At 43.9% G+C, this 20,068-nt stretch overlaps 1 protein-coding gene across 1 annotated transcript; it reads left to right on the forward strand.

The window, feature by feature from the left end:
* Positions 1–1,051: 1,051 nt before the first annotated feature.
* Positions 1,052–18,233, forward strand: LOC113153742 (adhesion G protein-coupled receptor B1-like). Its single transcript, XM_026347500.1, has 31 exons — positions 1,052–1,754; positions 2,655–2,804; positions 2,902–3,000; positions 3,198–3,359; positions 3,766–3,930; positions 4,997–5,161; positions 5,281–5,445; positions 5,562–5,663; positions 5,773–5,879; positions 5,968–6,162; positions 6,311–6,379; positions 7,377–7,485; positions 8,030–8,173; positions 8,261–8,330; positions 8,565–8,667; positions 9,062–9,105; positions 11,276–11,402; positions 14,455–14,558; positions 14,690–14,792; positions 14,931–15,081; positions 15,192–15,261; positions 15,374–15,440; positions 15,551–15,636; positions 15,835–16,006; positions 16,129–16,224; positions 16,340–16,379; positions 16,562–17,184; positions 17,290–17,325; positions 17,439–17,543; positions 17,769–17,819; positions 18,036–18,233. Exons 1-31 carry the CDS (start codon positions 1,052–1,054, stop codon positions 18,231–18,233), a joined length of 4,581 nt encoding a protein of 1,526 aa, XP_026203285.1.
* Positions 18,234–20,068: the final 1,835 nt, after the last annotated feature.

Below are 20,068 nucleotides of genomic sequence, written 5' to 3' on the forward strand. Positions count from 1 at the left end.
ATCTTTCTCCAGGCAGGATTTACAATTCAGTGGTACAGTTCAGAGTTTCCACAAGATAGTGGGAGGTCTATAATAAGCATGTTTAAAAGTAACATAGAAAAACATAATATAAAGAAAAATTAAGAAGCTGTGGAGGCTTCATTGGAATGCATGTAGCCCCTCTGCACAGTAGTATCAAATCCAAGTTTAAACTGTGCATCTATCTCCTCTAACATGCATGCATTTGTATTAATATGCAAGAGTGGCCTTTGTCACTCTAGGTGTATATTTAATCTCACTTTATGCTCTGGTATGTAATGCAGGAAATTTTCCCGTAGCCCTATTTGAGATGCCACAGCAGGGTATGTAATCACATTTTGCCATGGACACAGACTAACCATTTCTTGTTTACAGCTGAATAGGAGAAGTACATTGTGCAAATAACGGAACTAATAAGCGTCTGTGGTTGCCAATGGCAATGCTTCTACGGACGTCAGACTGACGTACATGATTCGCAGTTCAGTTTGGTGTGTGGGAGGAAAGAGCAAGAGCTTGGAGATACCAGCCTGCTGTGAAGGACTGTAATTGCAGTGCCGGAGCAATTATGTCCCAAAGAACTGTGCATTTTAGATCATTGAATCTGCCCTGAAACACTGATATAACAATGATACCGATCACAGGCAAATCCCTGATGCATAAATATCAGATCAACAATGGGTCCAATTAAAATGCATCTCATGAATATTGTGAAAAATATGCATTCCACTTGGAGAAAGCTCTTATTCTGCATACTAATGTCTGTTTTGTTTATTTAGATGTTGGAGTATATCTGACAGATTTGTTCTTCTTTTTCGTTCCATTTCTCTGCAGCTCCCTCACTGATACAGACATGACAGGCTGTCTGATACACTAATACCTACAAATCCTACGATTTCTCAGAGAGGCTGCAAAGATAAGTCAAAAGATCTGAAACAAGTGCAGTAACTTGCAACAAACAAGTCAAAGAAACAACCTACTGAAAAGAAAAATCACAGAGGCAAGACCAACACCATCCTCTACCTAAGCAGACCCAATGGCGTGGTCAGCGTATACCGGCCCTTGTGTGGCCCTCATCCTGCTCTTCTTCGGTTTGACCTCCTGCACTCCCTCTGGCCCAGCCTCTGCCACCTGTGCCACCCTGGAACAAAGTCGCTTCTTTGGTGTATTCTCCTCTACAACCACCCTGCCCTCCACACCATGCTCCTGGACCCTGCAGAACCCTGATCCTCGCCGCTACACCGTCTACATGAAAATCACCAAGCCCACCGACTCCTGTGTGCCCCGTCAGATCCGGACCTTCCAGTTCGACTCTTTCATTGAGACCTCCCGCACCTACCTGGGCATGGAGAGCTTTGACGAGGTGGTCAGGCTGTGTGACGCTTCAACCAATGTCACCTACCTGGAGTCAACCAAACAGTTCCTGCAGATGCGTAAAGTGGCACCAAGAAATGGCCTGACCATTGTAGGAGGAGAGAATGATGTCAGTGAGTTCAAGGCTGAGTTTCTGGTTGTGGGGAAGAGGAACCCAAGCATGCCTGCCTGCCAGATGCTGTGCCAGTGGCTGGATAAGTGTCTCTCCAGTAGCACCCATGATTATCCCTGTGGCATCATGAACACCCCCTGCCAGTGCTGGGAGGCCCCAAAGAGAAAGCCAGGAAGCTGCTACAGGGGCGGTGTCTACGTTGAGAAATGCCTTCCTGTACCCAGAGACAGTGAACGCGATGCTGAGATTATCAGTAAGTTTGCAACATGTTTAGTGTGACTTACCTAAGATGTGAAAGAAAGTGAGTTTTATCAAAACATGTTACTCAAAAGAAACAAACAAAAACAATGTGTTTTGTGTCCTGTGCCTTGGGTTGTTTTGTTATGACACCCAGCAGGCTAGACTGGGGAGTGTAGGGAAGAGTTGTCTCCAGCTCTGCTATCGCTCAGTGTTTGTGTCATAGGAGCTGCTCAGGGTAATGATCCATGTCTGTAGAACAGGGGAGCAGGCGGAGGATGTGCACTCCGCCGCTACAGACTAATGAGAAGTAAATCAAAGGTGTTGAAGAAATTTGCTGGTGCATCTTCAGGCTTAAGTGGCAAGACTGCCTGAATCTCACACATCACCGGCTTTCAATTCTGTCTTAGACAGGCATGTTAGGCTTGATGGTTGGTACAGGGTCGGGATTTGGGGAGAGATAGAGCCCATGTTTGTGTATCTTGTTGGGGAGGGAGGCGGAAAAGGAGGAAAGGGCACAAAGACCTCAGTCAGCTGGCAGCAGAACTCAAAGCACAGCACTTGTGGTTGTCATAGCAACACCTCTGTCAGCCTTATACACCACTCTGCCGAGGTTCGCACCAAGTGGGTAAAAGCAAACAATCACCATTTCAAATGGAATATCACCTTGAGTGGTGTGTTCTGCTCACAAAGAGTCGTCCTTGCTCATCCTCTGCAGATAAAACAAATATTACTCATTTCCTGTTCTTACATATGAAGTTAACAGAGGGAGTGTTTGTCGAATCATGCATTTTTACTCTATCTGAACAAAGTTTAAAAAGTAAAGTTTTACACAACCTGGTTTTAACTAGATTAATTGCATGCAGCACCATCAGTTCCAACCTTGCTCAATGTGTTTTCTCATGTCCTCCTGCAGAGGGCTGGGCTAGCTGGGGCCGCTGGTCCGTGTGCAGCCAGGAATGCGGTGGTGGAGTCCAGGTGCGCAACCGAGTGTGCCAGCCTGAGGGCAATGTGTGTAATGGAACAGTTGAAGAAGGGAGAGCCTGCAACCCTCAGGCCTGCATTGGTAAGCCCTCCTGTCATTTAGTAATTGAGTTTGGAGCACTGAGCTGCAGGTGGCCCAGATAAAATGCAATAATTATGCAATTTTTAATTTCTCCCAGGCAAAGAACGCAACAGGAGCCAGGGACTGCGGGCCATCGTCGGTCTGAAGAGAGACAATCTTGATGATTCTAACCGTGGAGTTGTTGCAACCCAAACAGGTGAGATAAGCTCCACTTAATAGACTTTTTACATCCTCTGGTGTAGTTAGAGGTTACTGTCAATGTAGATTGTGCAGACATTAATTTAATGTGCAACATATTTAAATTAAACTATAGACACTAAGGATGAACTAGGGAATTTGAACTTTCCTGAGTTTTAGGTATCTTAGTTAATAAGTTTATAATGAACATTGCAGATACTAAGACAGATGAGTGGTCCTCCTGGAGCACATGTTCAATCACCTGTGGAGAGGGCTGGCAGAGCCGCACTCGCATCTGTGCCACCTCCTCCATCACTACCCAGTGCACCGGACCCCTGCGTGAGAATCGACCCTGCAACAATACAGTCGTCTGCCCTGGTGAGTGCCTGAGCCCTTCTCTTCTCTAATGTGAACGTGACAGGGGTAGAAAAGTGAACAAAAGAGAGAGTGTGATCTGGAAGATGTTAGAGAAACTTGGTCTTTCTGAGGTTTACAATAGAGGTAAAAGCCATAATCTTGTAATGATTTCTCTTTGTACAACACCAGTCACATAGGAAAGTAGATAAAGACAAGCAGAGAGCATTTTTGAGCTTTCACATACTGAGATTTGGATAGTGGAAAAGGGTCTTCAATTCAATTTCAAGTAATTTACTAAATATTTTGTTCATTTACTGAAGTGCCCCACCTAGTGGAGAGTTTGCAAAATGTTCCTGCTGTGAATAATTTGTTAAAACCCAAGTTACAAGATATCAGCTTCCTTCATTACAATGTCTCTGTTGTGTAGTGGACGGTGCTTGGGATGAGTGGACCCCCTGGAGCCTGTGCTCATCCACGTGTGGCCGTGGTTATCGTGACCGTACCCGCACATGCAAGCAGCCTCAGAATGGAGGAGAGCCTTGCCGCGGCCCCACAAGACAAACCAAGTTCTGTAACATTGCTGTCTGCCCAGGTGAGTGAAAGAACTTTAAGTTTAAGTCTTTTCTTTCACTCTTAGATTTGTACAATGGAAAAAAAGAGACATGAACCCGTATACTCACCTACAACCACACTTAAAAAACTATGACAACCATGGCTATGATACTTGACCCCAGCTTACTGATTCATATATGAGAGCTAATTAAACCACTCATTGGCCTCATCACCATCACAAACAGCAACTGCAGTGGCAGGTTGACATTACATCTGACACATCAACAGAATAAAAGCCTCTGTGGGCATTAGTCAGCCGCTGTATAATAATTGCTGGTGACTCATACTGTGCTCACGGCCTCTCAATACATTAGAAGCTTAGTTATTTCCTATTATGACACCTACTTGTGTGCTGAAAGAATTTAACTCATTTTGAAGTCACATCTGCCATTTGTACAGTTAGTACCAATGTTGCATTTAGTTTAAAAAGTAATTTCTTTGTTGAAATTGCATACTGCCATCAACAGATGGTCAGCTGGATTACTGTTAATAGGTGAAGCACAGATAGGCTGATAGGCAAAGCCATTACTAAAACATGATTAAACATTCCAGTTGAAATTGAATGTGTTGGGAAATTGAGTCATCTTAAGTAGACCATTTATCACCATCCCTATTTTTATTTTTTACCAATCTAACTTTTTTAAGGCTGTGCACTTTATTTATCTATTTTGCCATCATACTGGACAACATTTAATAGCAAGCATGATTGATTTTCTAAATTGTAGATTGTTCTACACCCAAATTTAAATCTGGACTATTAAAGGTGTCTTCATGTGGTCAGTTCTAATCCCTTCTCAATTATGTGTGTCTCTACTATTTGGGGGCAATTTTACCACCTCATCTCCTAATGAGATTTGATTTTAAAGACAGTGGATGTTAGAGGTTGAGAGGAACATACAGTTTTTCACTTCAACTAAGCTTAAGTAGGTCATGTGAAACGTTAATAGCATCAGTGAGTGTGCTGTGATGCTTGTGGCCCGAGGCTCTGTCTTGTCCTTGCACTCGCCATGACTCCCCTGCATACGTGTTCCTCTGCCTCCCTCTAGTGGATGGATCCTGGAACGAGTGGTCTGCCTGGAGCCAGTGCTCCACTACATGCTCCAACGGCACCATGCAGAGAACCCGCGAGTGCAATGGACCATCCTACGGTGGCTCTGAGTGCCATGGCAGCTGGAAAGAGACAGCAAACTGCTTCCTGAAAGAATGTCCCGGTAAAAAAGAAACTTAAATTCCAGCTTTGAGATTTATTGTGCAAACTGAAGATAAATTCATAAGACATCACAGAGTTAATGATCGGGAATATTCTTATTTCTTCCTAATTTGTCTTTAGTTGATGGACGCTGGCATCCATGGAGCTCCTGGGGAACCTGCAGCAAGACTTGTGGTGGAGGTGTTCAGCAGAGGCAGAGAGTCTGTGAAGGGCCTTTCTTTGGTGGAGAGCCTTGCCCTGGTGAAAAGGGAGAGCAGAGACGCTGCAATGAGAAAAGATGCCCTGGTTAGTTACTCCAATCCATAGCAATAGATAATGGATGAGAGTAGCCTCACTAAAATGTAAACCGGTAGACAAATAGATTATTCATCACATCATGCTTTCTTCTTGAAACCTTTTAGAGCCTCATGAGATCTGCCCTGAGCAAAACACTGGAGACGTTGTGTGGAAGAGAACCCCTGCTGGAGACATGGCTGCCATTGCCTGCCCTGCTGATGCCTCAGGTACAGTGACAGTGAAAACACTGATGTGTTATAGCTTCTTTGCTTTGATGTGTTATGTGTTTTTTCATCGCCATCACACCAACTGCAAGCACTTTTTTTTCATCAACAGGTCTGATTCTGCGTCGGTGCACTTTGGACGCTGTAGGTCTGGCTTCCTGGGAGAACCCAGCTCACATCAAGTGTGTCTCCAAGAACTATGAAACTGTTCAGATGCTGGTGAGTTCAAACAAATCTCCCATGGTGTGTTCTCATGTGGTTTGTAAGTTAGTGAGAGATTTAGATTAACCTCTCAACTCTTCCGCAGTCAAAGGAATACATCACCAAAGCACAGATGGGCCAGAGCGTTGACGGGCTTGCTGAGGTGATTTCACGACTGAGATTCTCATCCGATGAAGGAGCAAAGTACAGCGGCGACCTCTTGGCCATCATGGAAATCCTGAAGAACACCACTGAACTGTACCAGGGAACCAGGCTGAGATTAAGCAACGCTGATGTTGAGGTAAGATAAAATCCTGCCAGTTAACTAAAACTGTCCTGAAGTGTACATATTGTGTAAAAAATATCATGCTTCTCTGACCAAAAATAGTTTCTAATTAAGTTGGATTTTGTACCTTCTCACACCTTTGCCTCATTTTACTCATCTGCAGAACTTTGTCCAGACCATCAGCAACTTACTGAAGGAGGAACATCGTGACAAATGGGAAGAGGCTCAGCTGGTACGTGATAAGAGGGTGTATGAATGAGAGCTCCACAGTGCACATGAGGGGTGGAAAAAATAAACCTGTAACGCCAACATTCTTGTGATGCGATGATTGTGTGCGAAACAAATTCAGGCAGAGAGTTGTCGGGTTGTATATGAGAGGTGAAAATGAGGGAGAATAGAGAATCAGTGATTAACAGTCTTTTTACACACCTAAAGCTTTTATTAAAGGACAATACATGACGATAAAATTCTTACAACCAAACCACCTGTTTGTATACTCTCTCACCACTTTCACAGCACTCAGTCAGTGTTCCTGCTAAACTGAGTGAAGGAACATTTCCTGCTAAGAAACACAAGACTACCGTAGAAAAGTTAGACAAGCCGAACAAGACTCCAACTGCAGAGAGTAAACACGTGCACAAACTGAAAACTGTATGCTGCACTACCAAGTCCCCTGCAACAAGTCCAAGTAAGCACTTCAAGGTGACAGCGAGAGAGAGAGAGAGAGAGAGAGTGAGATTGAATCAGAGAGAATCACAACGCCCACTTTGCAATCTGTGAGTCGCCGTGCCATCCTACATAGCAATAGCAGTTGTAAGGGGACACAGACAGCACATCGCAGACAAGCACACACCTTGCGCCCACATTGCTGCAGTTTTGCGTCAGAGACACGCAAGTCGGGCAGCCCTCCCTTCCACCGAAGCAAGAGGGAGTGGACAAAAAAAAAACCTGAGTATGAATCAACAGCTTGCCCATTTATGGCCAGAAGGAAGTTCTGAGGTTGCATAGCAGCAAGAAGTGTATTTTCTCCTCTTTTCAATCCACCACTGAGCACTCTGAAAGAATATGTACAAGCTGGACTCATACAAGTACAAAAAATATGGGGATGCAATCAATAAGCAGTAGTCTTGCCTAAGTGCACGATTAAATTCCCTGCTGCTTTTCCAGGTTTCACTATTTCTGACTCTTCCTCAACCTATGTCTCTTTTGTTTTTGTGTTTTTTATTCAGATGGGGGCCAACATTAAGGAGTTCCTTCGCCTTGTGGAAGACTTTGTGAACATGATTGGTACGCAAATGAGTGGCTTCCAAGACATTTACGAAGTCACAGAGAATTTAGGTGAGCCCTAATCTACACCGCCAGCTGTTCTCTGCTCATGTATAGTCAGAGTTATATGCGCTTTATTCAGCCTGAGAGTGCATCAATCTTAATGTCAGCTGTGAACCTGAGTCCATATAAGACGCAGCTGAATGCAGCACTCATAACTTTGACAGTATGCCAACTCCAACAGCTACACCACATCACTTGCCAAGATGTTGTGTTTATAATCATACGTTCATTTCGCCGTACATGACGTTTACACAAACTCGTCAATCTGTTGTATACTGTAGCCACTGTAGAGTTCACACTCTGAATCACTTGCTGAGACTTGTGTGACTATTTTGGCTCAGTGAAGGTGACACTTTCACAGGACTTAGTGGGAATGAGAACTCTAGTCGGACACACATGACGCATGGAACCAAAATGTCCTTGGCACCATTTGCTTCACTTTATTCAGTCCATTCTTCAGTCAACACAGTGTAAAAAAAATGTGTAGAAGTACATGACCACCAAGTGCTGTTCACTGACATAGCCTCTGTCTCTCAAAATCTGTCTTTCTCAGTGCTGAGCATCCACAAGCGCCCAACATCTACAAGCTCCAACTTCACTTTTCCTGTCAAGGGCTGGAGGGGCATGCTGGACTGGGTTAGGACATCTGAGGAGAAGATTTCAGTGTCCCGTGATGCTCTGTCCATTGAACAGTCTGGTAAGATCAAATAAGCATCTTTTTAAGGAGATTAGCTGGCATTCAGTGTAATGAATTTTAGTCTAAACTCCTTGTTTTTTTTTCCAGATGGTAACGATGCTTTTGTGACTGGCATCGTCCTCTACAGAAACCTCGCCTCTATTCTGTCCTTCCAGAGGTAATACAATTTTGCTGCTTTTAAATCTATGAAACTAGCCTCCCATGAAATATACTTTACAGTCACAAGATGGCACCCCAAGACTCTTTACTTCTATATATCTTCTTCTACATTTATTGTCTCAGCTTTTTAATGTACAGCCTCACACGTGCCTCCGATCAAACAGTGATCATATTCACTCAGCTATAATTTCTTCATTTGCACCACGCTGACTGTGAAATGCTTTCTCCACAGTAACACCACCCTGCTCAACTCCAAGGTGGTGTCAGTGATCGTCAAGCCCACACCAACTCTCCTGTCATCCCCCGTTGAGATTGAGTTCCCCCATCTCCACAATGTAAGTCCCTATTGGTTGGCCAACCTAATGGAGCCTTATGAAAAACATCAGCTCCCCTCTGGGTGTTTGCTCACCGCGGTGCACGGAGTCTGACATTTTGTTGACATTTGCAGCGACACGCTGACTTTTACTTATACTTTCGAAACCCAGCAAAGATCACAGCATAACCAAACGGTCAGCTGACGATGAGACCTCTTGAGCAGTAATTGGTCTGTGCAGCTGATTAGAAGCTGTTTTTAGTTTTGTGCTTGCATCATGAGGCAGGGTGGCGAGAAATGTGGTTAGGTGCATGGCTGTTGCATCTCACACTTCTGCAGTATGGTGTCCCAGCCTACACGTTTCTCTTCTCTACAGAAATTCCTCACTGTCTTCTCCATCTGCCTCTTCTTTGCAGGGCACCATGAATGAGACATGCCTTTCATGGGATGAAAGTGAAACGTAAGTGTTGACCACAGTTGTTTTTCTTCAGAAGCCATCACTCACACCTATTTTCTATCTTGAGTGTCCTTGTCAGCTGCTCTGGCAGTTGTTGTTGATCTCGTCGATTGTAGCCGACATCTCTCCAGGCATGTATTTGTCACCGAATATGAACATTCAACTCCACTTTAGTCCCACACTTACCAGAGTGAGACCAATAACGTCTATGTCAGTGATTTCCAGCAAGTAGATCAGAGCAATGTCGCAGCGTGTTGACCCAGCTCTTCCAGCCAGAAGCACTAGGCCTTGCTCAGCAGTATGACATAGTTACTGCATGACACACAGACTTAACAAATGACAGCCCCCATGATCCTCAGTGTTTCTAGCTGAGCGAGTCTTCACTTCAATACAACAGTCTCCTGCAATGCTTAGAATGAACCTCCTACTAAGGAGGGAAAAACACACAGGCAACACTTCTAACCTCATTACATACATCAGTGAGTAAGTTCCTCACAGCAGCTCCATAGGTCACTCAACAGAGTGTCAATCTGAAGACAATGGCAGCTCCCCCTCCCTGGCCTCTCAGTCATGTTCACATGTCACTGCCAAGGTTAATGGGCAATGCATTTGGGAGTTTTTCAAAGATGCTTACATGCATTTGAATGACTTAAGAAAGGAGTTCCTTGTGGTCAGGCTTTGTGGGCAGCCAGCCTCAGGCCCACTCTGATCTCACGAAGGATACAAAGGTGGATCATTTGCATTTAGATAGATTTGTACATTTGTGGAGCTCAGATAAGAAATAACAATGCACCTACACCCCATACTTTTTTATATGAAACAAAACACCCCTAGTCAAAGCATAAGCAACATCAAAAATGAATCAAAGCAGGAAATGTAATTAACTCATATACTCTCAGACGGATGTGGGGGGGGGGCCTCTACTCAAATTAGATTCATTTTGACTGTGGATGTGATTAATGGCAGGATTGAGATGATGGAAATAGCAGTGCAGTGAGCTCTGGCTGATGACAGAGTCTGGGGGTCAGTACTTGTTTGTAGAGCTGCATATGTCTGATCACAGGAAGTGGTCCATTAGCTCCCCCAACAACGAACTTAACCAGATAGATGTAGCTAAAATGATCTGCAGCTTTTTGTGACATGAAAGCAAAATAAATATGTGTATTAAACTGTGCAGCCAAGCCTATTCAGATGCTATACCAGTTAACTGCCATGATGATTTTGCCCTACCACCATCCACCCATGACACTCTGTACCAGGCAGGACCTGCTGGCTAAGATGCCCCTCTGTATTCAGTCAGAGCCTGAGGGCGCTTCTCATTACCTTGACATCCTCTGTGCTCTATGGCATCTGCTGTGAATGCTGCTTACACACAAAGACGGGTCTTGGCTTAAATGTGAGCAAAGTACTGGGGAGTCAGTGATTTGCAGTAGACAATTTGTCATCAAACAATTATTTTAGTGCATCTCATTTGAAAGATTGCCTCATTATTTTCTATGTTATTGCCTGACTGGGCACAATTTAATTGAGCTTAATGAGTGCAAATATTGCACATACATAAAGTCAAAAAAGTCATTTTAATTTGGTTTAGAAAATCAGTGCAGTGTAGGTTGCATCGTAATAAGGAAATAATCATAATTCTGATTGTCTTCACAGCCTGTTCCTGATTTTTCATAACAGGGAACATGTTGTCCTTTGTCCCCAGTGCACTGACCAAGTGTTGCCAATAATCTCAAATCTACTGAGGAAAGATTAGCTATAAGAATTACAACTATAAATGATATAGATTACGCTAATCATGAGATTCATGAAGGCCTGTCGTCATTAATCATCATCCAGATGGCGATTAATCAGATAAACATCATCAAAGCTTCGTGAGATGCGACTGAACACCTAAAGTTATATAAAATAATACACTGGATCGCACCACTAATATTTATGCATTTCATTGAATAAAGTTCAATCATATATATACTGTATGTGCATGTCTGCATATTGGTGTATTTCATATTCAATCATGATCGGTTTATCATAAATAGATTTATTTTCTAAATATATATCATTTTTGACCATATACATGAATAAAAAACCCATTAAGATGCATTAGCATGAGGGATTTGCTCGATCTCTCCTCTCCTAACCCGTCGTTGCCTTCCTCTCCTTCCTTGTGCAGTTCCTCTCTGCTTGGGTCTTGGTCTGCTCGGAGCTGCAGAGCGGTCCCCGTTCATTCATTCAGAACCAAATGCGTGTGTGACAGCCTCTCTACCTTCGCCATCTTAGCGCGCGTCAACCTCGACTCGGTAAGTCTTGTGTCTCTCCACAATGTGAGCCTGTTCTTTCCACTGGACATCCTAAATGTTTGGTGCAGTGTGAGCGTGTAGGACTTGTTGTTTTCGAGCGGTTTGCTGTAGCGCTGCCTGCCTGCACCTCTTTGTCTCCGTGCAGGTGCAGCTGATCGGAGAATCACAGTCTGCTTGTGTTTTTTTTTTATTTAGGGAAAAAGAATCCGTCGATGTGCGAGAAGTGCATGGAGGATATACAATAAAAGCACTTTGATTTGCATATTGGCATGTCGATTTTGCACGGTCTTGTTAATTTGATGCTTGTCTTCTGCATAATTGACAACGAGTTCTATCGCGTGATTTGACATTTCTTATGTAGTTGCATGTTGCATAGCTGTTGCAGCTCGCATGAAAATTAAGAAACTTTTATCCCAAATTATTAATGAAATCACTCAACATGACTTTGGGACCATTAATCTTTGTGACCGCTAAAGCGAAGCTAAATTCAATTTCCAATATTGCGTTATTTTGAAATATGCATGTTTACTGCAACCATAACTTGCACACCGGATGCTTTACCGAAATCTGCCAATTACACATCGTTGTATTTCATGCGCAGAGACAATGTGTAATTTTCCCCTGTAGACTGTTGCCTCCAAAGCTGCTCGCTCTCCAGTTGCCTTGGTAACGGCTTCTGCAGAGCAAACTCGGCCTGTGTGATTTTTGATAACTGAGATGATGAGGGAAAACACACACACACACACACACACACACACACACACAGACAGAGAGAGAGAGAGAGAGCTCAGAGCCCCCTCCTCTTTGCCCTCCAGGACAGAAGAAATGGTCTATCCATCTCTGATGTGCACACTGTATGATTGCTGCTGCATACAAACAAAAAAAAAACTGTCAATAGATGTTTATTATTTTAAGGAAATGCATATCTTAAATGTGCATTTTGTAATTCCGTCCTGCATTTAGTGTGCAGTCTGTTGCACAACTGTTCATCAATTGGGACTGCAGTGTTTTTGTGCTGCTAAACCTCTTTAGTCTCTACTGTTTCTTTCCTCCAACCTGTTGTTTACATCCTATTGATTTCTCTGCCAGTCTGAGCAGCAACTCTCATATTTGTTAGCCTATAGGCAGCACGCAACCCCTCCTTTCAACCCCCCCGCAACAGTAAAAAGGCAGCTGCGCTGATCATTCTGTCTGCCAATATCTCTGAATTCTCGATTATATCCACCCCCATCATCCTCATCCTCCTCACTCTTCAGCCACAGCAGCAAGCCTAAAAATGCCAGAGAGGCAGACCAATGAGAAACAGACGTCTGGTCATGCATTGATGGTTCCTCCTCTCTCTCTCTCTCTGCCCGCCTCTCCATCCATCCTTTGATGTGTTCCCTGGACATTTTCAATAACATCTTCGTGCAGGCTTTATGAGGAACACCAGTGAGAGAGGAGCGTGGAGATGTGAAAAACATCCAGATACTGCAGTGTGTCAGCTCTCAGTCGATATGGTCTGATTTCTGGACCCTGTAGCATCGTGTGTGTTGGATACATGATGGTCCAGAGGGAGCACCCCACATAGTTAGCACAGCAGATGCCCTTGACCATTAAATTATTGTTAAGGCTTTCTCTGCACAGTTTTCCTCGTTGTCTGATTCAGACTTGTTGAAAATGAGAACATGTAATTCCGTCAAGGGCAGAGAGAAGACATGCTTCATATTTAGGTCAAGCATCAACCCAGATATAGAGACTGGGAAGAGAGGGAACAGAAAAAAACGGCATTGCTAGTGTTATTTTTTTCTCCCCGTTTCGATAAGGGATGAAGACAGCTCACCGCTCAACTATCTACCATCTGTTTTGGGGCATTTCTGATGTAGTTGGATAGATTTTGAAAGAAATTTGCCACACTAAATTAGTCTTTGGCCGCTGTAGGCTGGACTTCACCAGCTGTGCTTTGATATCAGTGGAGTCTATATGGAGCACAGTTTGAGAAGTGGAACATTCCTCCAGCTCTCAGTATTGTATTTTTAACATTTAGACGCAATATCAACAATAGCAAACATACTGTAAGTCCTGCTTCACATATACTTGCAATACAAGACTCCGTGGCCATGATAAATCAAATGAAGGGTAAAGCTGTACTTCCCCTCTGTCTTTGCTAATTTTTATACCTGCAGATTTATTATACTTCAGGACATTCTTTGTTCACCTTTTGGAGCTACTTATAGCCCTTTCTCTTGTAGCTCCCTCTCGACACTTTATCAAAACTATAATCACACTGTTGAGGGGTGTGTAGGTGTTAGCCAAGCAGAGGTGTCTCTGTGAAATCTCAAGAAGCTGAAAAGCCGTGTGCAGCAGTGCCTCATCTGACCTCCAGGTGAATGAGCAGCAGGAAAGACAGGCAAAAGACAATCACTTCTCTGTCTCTTGCATAAAAGGTTCAGTGCCAGGCCTGTTTGAAACATGGGACGGTCACGCCGTTGGCAGTGGCAGGTGTTAAACTGCTGTCAGAGAGCGGAAGGGCAGGTGATGGCAGATTAATGCACATGTGATAATGGTCCACCTGTTCACTCCTGCAGGGATAGGCAAGGAGATGCTGTTTGTTTATAGAGAAAAAGAGGAGTTGAGGAAGTCTGTCAATTTGAAGGTTGCTGTGGGAACTCAAACTAATGACTGAATACAGCAACCCCCTCGAGGGACCCATGGGATTTGAACAACCCCCCCTCCTTGTTTAGTGGAGAGGAGAGATATCTGTGCAATATCCCCCTCGCCTCATTTGCTGACTCTAAAGCTCAATGGAGAAATGCAGCAACGCTGACCATTTGTTTAGTTCCGTCTTTCTGACATGTTCACCTTGGGGTCACCTTGCCTCAGCCGTGCCCTGATTGTGCCATTCAACTGTTTGCCTACAGGGTGCTGTCTGCTTTTTCCAGATAGCGCACACCCAAAGGCTTTACTGGTGTGTGCACGTAGATTTCAATGCTGGCTACCCCTCCGCATCAATGTGTATATGTGTTTATAATCAGATCTAAGAGGCATGCTTGTTCTTGTCTTCTCTCTGTAGAACATGGACAAGGCACTGCTCCCGTCCGTGACTCTCATCGTTGGCTGTGGGGTCTCCTCTCTCACCCTGCTGCTCCTCATCATCATCTACGTCTCTGTGTGGAAGTAAGTAAACCTGTGAGCAGATTTCCAGCCATGGCAGCCTCTAACCATACAGGCTGCGTGCTCTGGATTCTCCCTCTGTTACCTACTCATCTCTAAACTCATACTGTTCTTCTCCATTTTCAAATCTCCAGGTACATCCGCTCCGAGCGCTCTGTTATCCTCATCAACTTCTGCCTCTCCATTATATGCTCCAATGCCCTCATTCTTGTCGGACAAACTCAGGCTCGTAACAAGGTAAGGCACTCTTGTAGCCATTCCTAACCTCTCCTTTAAACCTTTCTGAAACTTACTGCTTCGGGGACTTGAGCAGCACCACTGACACAGATTTCCCCTCTTCCCTCTCTGTCTCTTCTTCCTCTTGGCCTCCCACAGGTGGTGTGCACTCTTGTAGCTGCTTTCCTGCACTTCTTTTTCCTCTCCTCTTTCTGCTGGGTGCTGACAGAAGCTTGGCAGTCCTATATGGCTGTCACTGGTCGTCTGCGCAACCGCATCATCCGCAAGCGCTTCTTATGCTTAGGCTGGGGTAACAGCACCTTTCCTTTTGTTCATATCTCTTTTTATGCAGCTCACTTCACCCTGTATCTCTTTTAAATATTTTTATTCTCTAACCTCCCTGTGTATATTTTCTTTCAGGCCTTCCTGCACTGGTGGTAGCTGTGTCTGTGGGTTTCACAAAAGCTAAGGGATACGGCACTGTCAACTAGTGAGTCCCATCTCAGCCTGACACTTTTGCACTTTCTCTTTTCTCTGCATTTGTTCTAGCAAACACTTCGCTTAGCTCAGGAATTAATATTCTTCCTCCTTGCATTTTCTAGCTGCTGGCTGTCGCTTGAGGGCGGACTCCTCTACTCCTTTGTTGGCCCTGCTGCAGCTGTTGTACTGGTTCGTATTCTGACTTTGACTTCCCAATCCATCACAATATGTATTCTGTTTGTTAATGCACTACCCATTGAGATGTTGCCTCATCCGTGGATTTTCTTTCTTGCAAACAGGTGAATATGGTCATTGGTATTCTAGTCTTCAACAAGCTGGTATCCAAAGATGGCATCACCGATGTGAAGCTGAAGGAGAGAGCTGGGTAGGTCTTATTGATCTTGTCCGTACACCAGAGTATTGCACTTATCACTCTCGTCAGTCCCATTACAGGTATATTGATGATGTGCTTTGATATCAAGACTCAAAATCAAACAACAGGAGAGAAAGGAGCTCTGCCAGTGCAGAAACTGAAGCCTGTGTGAGCTTGCTGTGTCTAATCTGCTGTTTTTTCACCCTTTAGGGCATCACTCTGGAGCTCCTGTGTGGTTCTGCCTCTCTTGGCTCTTACCTGGATGTCTGCTGTCCTGGCCATCACAGACCGCCGCTCTGCCCTTTTCCAGATCCTCTTCGCCGTCTTCGACTCCCTAGAGGGTTTCATCATTGTCATGGTTCACTGCATCCTGCGTAGAGAGGTATTCAAACATTTAGATAAAGTCATAGGAATTAAAACTAAAAGGTGTTTCGTTTTGGTTGGTTCTCTTTTATGAGGTTACGTGAGATTTGGTTTGAATGTATTTTTCCCTCCATTCATTAGGTTCAAGAAGCTGTGAAGTGCAGAGTAGTTGACCGCAAGGACGATGGCAATGGAGACTCTGGCAGTTCTCTTCACAATGGCCACACCCAGCTTATGGTGAGTTTCTTGGCTTATTGCCTTTTTAATGTCTTGAGTGCCTCCTGCATTTTTCCCTTAAAGGAATATGTGCATACATTAAGCACTGAGAGAAAATTTGTTATTCTTTTATTAGCAGTCTGATAACGAAAAGGATGGAGATTCAAGCAGACAAGGTAAGCCCCTTTTACATCAACTTTTTCCTCTTGCTCTTAATCATTTTTCCATTTGCATTTCAATTTCTGTGAGCCTTTCACTTAAAACATCTGATCATGCATAAAAAGCACATTTATACATTTTCAGATGTGGCCTGGTTCTTTATGTTTTTTTAACTCTCTCTTAACATCTTCTTTAAAAGGAATGAAGAGCTCCTCTGAAGAGAAGATGCCTCCTCCTCAGCTACCACTTCCCATGGGCTCCAACTTCCACACCCTTCCATCTAACCCCAGTAAGAGCCACATGCAAGCCGTTCCCGAATATTCCAGCCACACCCTCACTCTGAAGAGAGAGAAGAGCCGACTGGCAGGAGGAGTTGATCCATCCTGTGGCAAACCAGTCTATGTCTGTGAGGGAGAGCTTTTCAAGCAGCTGGATGCTGATCTTGCTCGGGTGCAGGCAGAGGGAAGTGTCTCTGATGGCAGCGGGTACGTCCTCATGCCCAACACAACCTCCACCCTGAGGTCCAAGCCTAAAGACGACCCAACAAAATACAACATAAGTGTGGAGCAACTGCCACAGGCCAGACTGATGCACCTTAGCGGGCCCTTTGCCGAGCCCCAGGCCGCCTTTGGCATGAAGTCCATCCCCCCTGACCAGGTCAGCGTCTCATATTCAGAGAGAGACTCACCCATCCAGAACATCCACAACATGTCCAGCGAGTCTCACATTACCCACAGCAGCTTGGAGAACACCTTCGAGTCCATGAATTCCATGATGTCCAAGAGTGAGACCATCTCCACGCTGTCCATGAGCTCCTTGGAGGTAAGATAGATGGAATAGTGTAACCTCTTGCAGGACAGTTGCTTTAAGCATTTATTAAGTATGTGAAACTAAACCAACTTTCTTGTTCTTTGGTTTTCTTTACAGAGACAGAAATCCCGTTATGCTGAGTTGGACTTTGAGGTAAATATTGTTTGGATACAGTTTGTTCTAATGATTGTGAATGTCATGCAGTTTGTATGAAATGTAAAATAACAAGGGTACATTTTGAGAGTAATTTACTTTTCTTCTTGCAGAAAATAATGCACACAAAGAAACGCCACCAGAACATGTTCCAGGACTTAAACAGGAAGCTGCATCATGCTGAGAAAGATAGAGAGTCACCTGCTTCTGACAGCAAGGTAACATATCATGATAATATGCTTCTTCCATTCCCAAAGACATCAACCTCCAGGAAATGCAGAGCAAAACAGATAAAAAGTAAAAAGAGAAGTATAACAGAGGCAATTCCAGTGTAAAAAGTGATTATTTGATGACCTTATGAAGCAACCACTGACTTGTGTGTTGGTTGTCATTACTTTGAGGTCATTTGAATAAGGATTTATTTTCTTCCTTCCTTCTTACAGTCTGTGAGATGGAGTGTGTCTTCAGGAGGAAGTGACAAAACAAACCACAGCGTGAGTGTTTATGTACAACCTCACAATGTCAAATTTAGCGCCCATAGTTGACACACCATCAGAGATTACATTTGCCTCAAGGAGGAATAATTTCCCTGTTTATTATTAAATCACTTCTGATGTAATGAAGCCCATTTTATTTTGATTAAATTAAGAATTGCTCTGGGCTGATGAGTGACACCAGTGCTAAAGTGGCTCCTCTTTGTACTTCAACAGGACAAACAACAAACTCCACTGGAGAGGTCATGGGAGGGAGTCCGGGGAATACCGCAGTCACCCCCTGCATGGGTGCGCAAAGACCTGGAGCCCCTAGCTGCCTCGCCTCTGGAGCTGCACTCTGTCGAATGGGAGAAGGCCGGCACCACCATCCCACTGGTGGGACAGGACATTATCGACCTGCAGACAGAGGTCTGAGGGGAAGGAAGGAGGCTAGCAAAGCCACCTGATTTCACCTCAGTCACCTTTTTGGTTTGGGAATGGGATCCTGTATGGATAGAGTAGAGGAAACCATGAAAGGGAGAAAGCAAGAAAGTAGGTCCCAGAATCAAGTCTTCAAACCCTCAGTCAGATCAGGAAGGAACGGAGAGAGATTGAGGAGTGGAAGTCGGGGTGATGGGATGTTTAATGTAGCTTCTCTGTGTGGACTTCGAGCATCTCATGTCAGAGTGCTCTGAAGGGCAAAGGGAGGGTGGAGCGATCAGTGGTTTCCATGGACCAGGACTGGCTGTGGTTCCATTAATGCTTCACTGGAAGTTTCCTGAACCCTTCAGCCTGGGTTCAGAAGATGTGGTCGACATGTCTGTGCTTCTTTTTTCCTTCAACTCAACTTTGGAGAAAAAATGTAATAACATTTGAACGGTGTGTCCTCCCAAGTTCTCGGGAGAACCAACCGGAACTCTTGGCTGCTTTTACCAGCCAAGTTACCTTCCAAAAAAAAAGGTGCAAGAGCAAACGGCACCAGTTTCATGCTTGGAGTCCAACACGCTGCATTTTGGTAGATGGGCACACACCTTTTGTTTTTGTGGGTTAGTTTGGGTTGTTTTATTTTACTTTTTCAGTGTGTTTATTTGTACCGCTTCATAGCTGGAACTGCTTCAGCAGAGCTGAATACAAGACTCACTGTACTGAGAAAACAACTCCTCTACTGGAGAACAGGCTTAATCATGCTGATAGTGCTTCTCACTGTTGTTACCACCGTAATTATTATTATTATTATTATTATTATTATTATTATTATGCCAATGATTATTGTCAGTGACAAGATTATCATTGTTATTGTCATTATTGAGTTTATAGCCTATATTTTGATTTTTCATTCCCCCATGACTGTCAGGCACAATAATTATTGTTTGTTGTGCTGTGACCTACAACATTAGGCTCAAAAAAACAATTCAATGCATCTGTAATGTGTTGTGAGCCCATATGGACTGCATTGGGACAAACATACTGAGTGGTGATGAAGGTGGTGGTTAGCTACCCCAACATGTCCTGGTTTGTCCAGCATTCTGCTTTGATACCAAAACACCAGCACCAGGATGAACACAGACTCTCACAGTGGAAGAGCAGTGCACTCTGAAATAAATGCTGGGTGGAATTACAAGGAAGCAAGAGGAAGAATAATATCCCCTCTCAGTTGGCACAAGATGCAGGCTCTTCCATGTTGCATGTGTGGATTCGAGGACTCAGCGAGACCTTTCATCATCACCCTTTTGTTTCTCAGCCTTGCAGGACTCTTGGACCGAGCAGAGGCTCCTGGCTCTGATATGACTTCCAGTACAGTGTCAGGTCCTCAAGACTTCAACACATTTGTGTTTTCAGCCATCAGTGTGAAATAGTGCAATATGATGGGCGCTTGATGCTCAAGCAAGACTGATATTATGATTTAGGCGAGAGTTTTTTCTTACCAATGTTTCAAAACTTTTATACCATCTTCCTCATATTTACAGAGCAAATAGATGCTTTATGAGAATATTGTATAACAGATCTGTATTAGTAATTCAAGGAATTTATATTAAGACTCCATATTTGGAGCTTTCTGTGACAGGTAGATAATTGTACTTCTATAAAGCAAACATTATATAGTATGAATGATAGCCTATGAATATCTCTAAACTGTGTTTCAGGATGTTTGTTATTACTCTCTGCTGTGTAGCAATGGGTAATTGAACCTCATGTCTTCTGTAACAGTGTGTTTTGATAACCTTGTCAGTAACTCGTATGTACTACCAGCCAATTCCCCTGTCCTTCCC

Source organism: Anabas testudineus, chromosome 11 (assembly GCF_900324465.2).
Source record: "Anabas testudineus chromosome 11, fAnaTes1.2, whole genome shotgun sequence".
NCBI lineage: Eukaryota > Metazoa > Chordata > Actinopteri > Anabantiformes > Anabantidae > Anabas > Anabas testudineus.